The sequence below is a fragment of the Octodon degus genome, unplaced genomic scaffold, assembly GCF_000260255.1.
Source record: "Octodon degus isolate 3935 unplaced genomic scaffold, OctDeg1.0 scaffold00033, whole genome shotgun sequence".
Classification (NCBI taxonomy): Eukaryota; Metazoa; Chordata; class Mammalia; order Rodentia; family Octodontidae; genus Octodon; species Octodon degus.
The window spans coordinates 3197059-3199852 of NW_004524609.1; the positions used below are offsets into that span (position 1 = coordinate 3197059).

Genomic DNA, 2794 nt, shown 5'->3' on the forward strand with positions numbered 1-2794 from the left:
CCTTCCTTAAATTGTGGGCATTGGGTATTTTGTCCCAGCAATGAAAAGTGACTGAGACACTTATGAACATAAGCCTTTTGGAAGAAGAAACGCCATGTCCTCAGAAGAGAGTGGTCCTAAACCTGTTGGTAAATAGAGGAACGTAAAGCTCCATTATTCAGAACTGCTGAGGGCTGGGGAGATGGCTCAGGAGAATAAGCACTTGCCTGGCAAGCACAAGGGCCTGAGTTCAATCCCCAGTACCGAAGGGGGGAAAAAAATCCAAACTGCTGGGAGCTCTTTCTTGCAAATGATGCCAGGTCCAGGGTTCACAGCAGAATCAGCTGGGCTGCTATTAGGTGGCCTCAGCAGGCAGCTTCCACCACTCAATTGTAATGCGGCCGTAAATGCCTGTGAGTCCATATAAATGAAGCCACCAGAGCCCAAAAAACAAATGTCTCAGGCTTTGAGTATGGCAGAAGACAGCCACTCGCCCTGGCTTCCACTGTACCTCTGCATGTGGAACCGGAGCTCAGAGCTGTTTGTGTTCTACCAGTTAGTCGGAGATAGGAGCCTTTTGTTTTATTATCGGTTGGGAGATGACTTGGAAAGCAGCAAGGGGATGAACCCAGACAGTGTGTGTAGCAGAATGAACTGTGCTTTGGGGAGCCATTGGTGGCAGAGCTCCGGGCGCCAGTACCCACGGACACCATTCAGGCTCCACTTACGTGCTTCTGCGCCATGGCCTGAGGTTCGGGTGAACCGGAGATTTCTCTGCCATGGCAAGGAGGTAACAGATCTGAATCTTACTGAAGTTTCCTACTTGATCGCCAACAGGTCTATGACATTGCATTTAGCCGGGCTGGAGGCGGCAGGGACATGTTTGCCTCTGTGGGCGCCGATGGCTCCGTCCGAATGTTTGATCTCCGCCACCTGGAGCACAGCACCATCATCTACGAGGACCCACAGCACCACCCCCTGCTTCGCCTCTGCTGGAACAAACAGGACCCTAACTACCTGGCCACCATGGCCATGGATGGAATGGAGGTGAGCACCCGGGCAGGCTAGCAGGACCCTGTCGCCTGACAGTGCTGCGTAGTGTGTCTGCGAGACTGGCTAGGAGCTGCTGGCTGGGTTGCTCCCAGGGACTTTTTGGAAGTATCTGGAGACAGTTTTGGTTATGACAGCCCGAGAGGAGGTGGATGGTATTGCTGGCATCTCGTGGGTAGAGACCAGAGCCCTGCTGAGCATCCCACAGTGCACAAGCTGCCCGCCACACAGTGCTGTGCAGGATATCAGCAGTGCTCAGATGGGGAAAGCCGGGTCTGCAGCTAGGACTGAGGGCTGAACACTTCTTGTACTTAAGAGTGTTGGGTTTAGATCCAAGTTAGGCAGTACTTAAGGAATAACCTAAATCATTTGTGTATACGGGCTGGGTGAAAAAAACAAAAACACGGTTCCTGCTCCCGTGTTCTGGACAGAGTCAGCCAGCTTCAGCAGGCACATGTAGAGAAAGCAGCTCCCTCCAGGCTGCTGCTCAGGAGAGAACTCTAGGTGAAAGGGGGTGCCGGCATGGACCGTGGCTGGTGACGCTCGCACTGCAGCCTTCTTGCACCCCCACTTTGGCATTGATTGGGTCTCGTCCTGCTGCAAAGCAGAATTCTTGTCACAGGCAACTGCTGGGACTCAGTGATTATCCAAACTCATGTCGCCTGCTTCTACTTCCCTTTTTCCTATTAGTCTAAGGGCCATGTCGGGCCGGCCTGATAGCTGAGTGGACTAAAGCATCTGCTTAGGCAGAGTGCAGTGGCTGGGGTTCAATCCCCAGTGTGCAGTGTCAGCCCCACCCGTGGGGTGAGCTAAGACTTGACTGAGACTAGGCATGGTAGACTGCACCTGTAATTCCAGCACTTGGGAGGCTGAAAACAGGAGAATCACTATGAGTCTGATCTACATAGTGAGACCCTGTAGACCCTGTCCTAAATACAGTAAATAAATAAATGCCATATTGTTTGAGACAGGGACTGTGCCTTTCTTACTGTTTTCATATTCCTCAGTCCTGAGGAAACCCTGCCTAATATTATTTAAACTCACAAATGAAAAAGTTATGTTGGAGGAAAATGTTTGCATATTTTTCTTTGCTTGGTCAGACGTGCAGTTCTGAGACCTTCTACTGTGTTTCGGCAGGTGGTGATTCTGGATGTCCGAGTTCCCTGCACACCTGTCGCCAGGTTAAATAACCACCGAGCTTGTGTCAATGGCATTGCTTGGGCCCCACATTCCTCCTGCCATATCTGCACCGCAGGTAACTGTGGTGGGGCACGGGGGGTAGTAAGGAGCCTGCACTTTGGCGCCTTAGGAGTGCAGTCCTTACTGTTTTGAGATTTACACAGAGAGCTTCCTGCGCTGTGAAGTGGCGGTGTTTTCCATCTCCAGGTGATCTTGTCCCCTCACTTGGCAGAGCGTCTTCCACATGCACTAAGTGGACAGCATGTAGCAGGCGTGGGCCTGAGCTGCAAACGTCCTGGAAATCTGGGTGCATACAGGGAACGTAGATCCAGGAGAAAGCACCCTCTTGAATGTAACAGAAGCTTGGGAATGCCCAGGTCGATGTCTCCTGGGCCTTGCGGGCTTCACGTGCCGCGTCTGCGGAGGGCACTGGCCGCACTGAGGGTGCAGAGCCTTCTTTGGTCAGTGATGTGTCACTTGCTCTCTTTTCACACCAAATTGCATGTCCCTTAAAAACATGCTGGTTGTAAGTTTGCTTTTATTCTAGAAATAATGTTGCTCTATCATTAAAGCAAAAAATAGTGTC

The 2794-nt window shown here is 51.5% G+C and overlaps 1 protein-coding gene across 3 annotated transcripts in view; it reads left to right on the top strand.

The window, feature by feature from the left end:
• The window catches only part of Dcaf7 (DDB1 and CUL4 associated factor 7), a 32264-nt gene that overhangs the window by 21708 nt on the left and 7762 nt on the right, over positions 1-2794 (top strand). For all 3 annotated transcript variants that reach the window (XR_192478.2, XR_002820870.1, XM_004630013.2), the window contains exons 5-6: positions 817-1026; positions 2167-2284. Coding sequence is in view for 1 of the 3 variants with exons in the window: in XM_004630013.2 (XP_004630070.1) it covers positions 817-1026; positions 2167-2284 (328 nt within the window). In the remaining 2 variants the exon portion in view is untranslated. The remainder of the gene's footprint in view (positions 1-816; positions 1027-2166; positions 2285-2794) is intronic.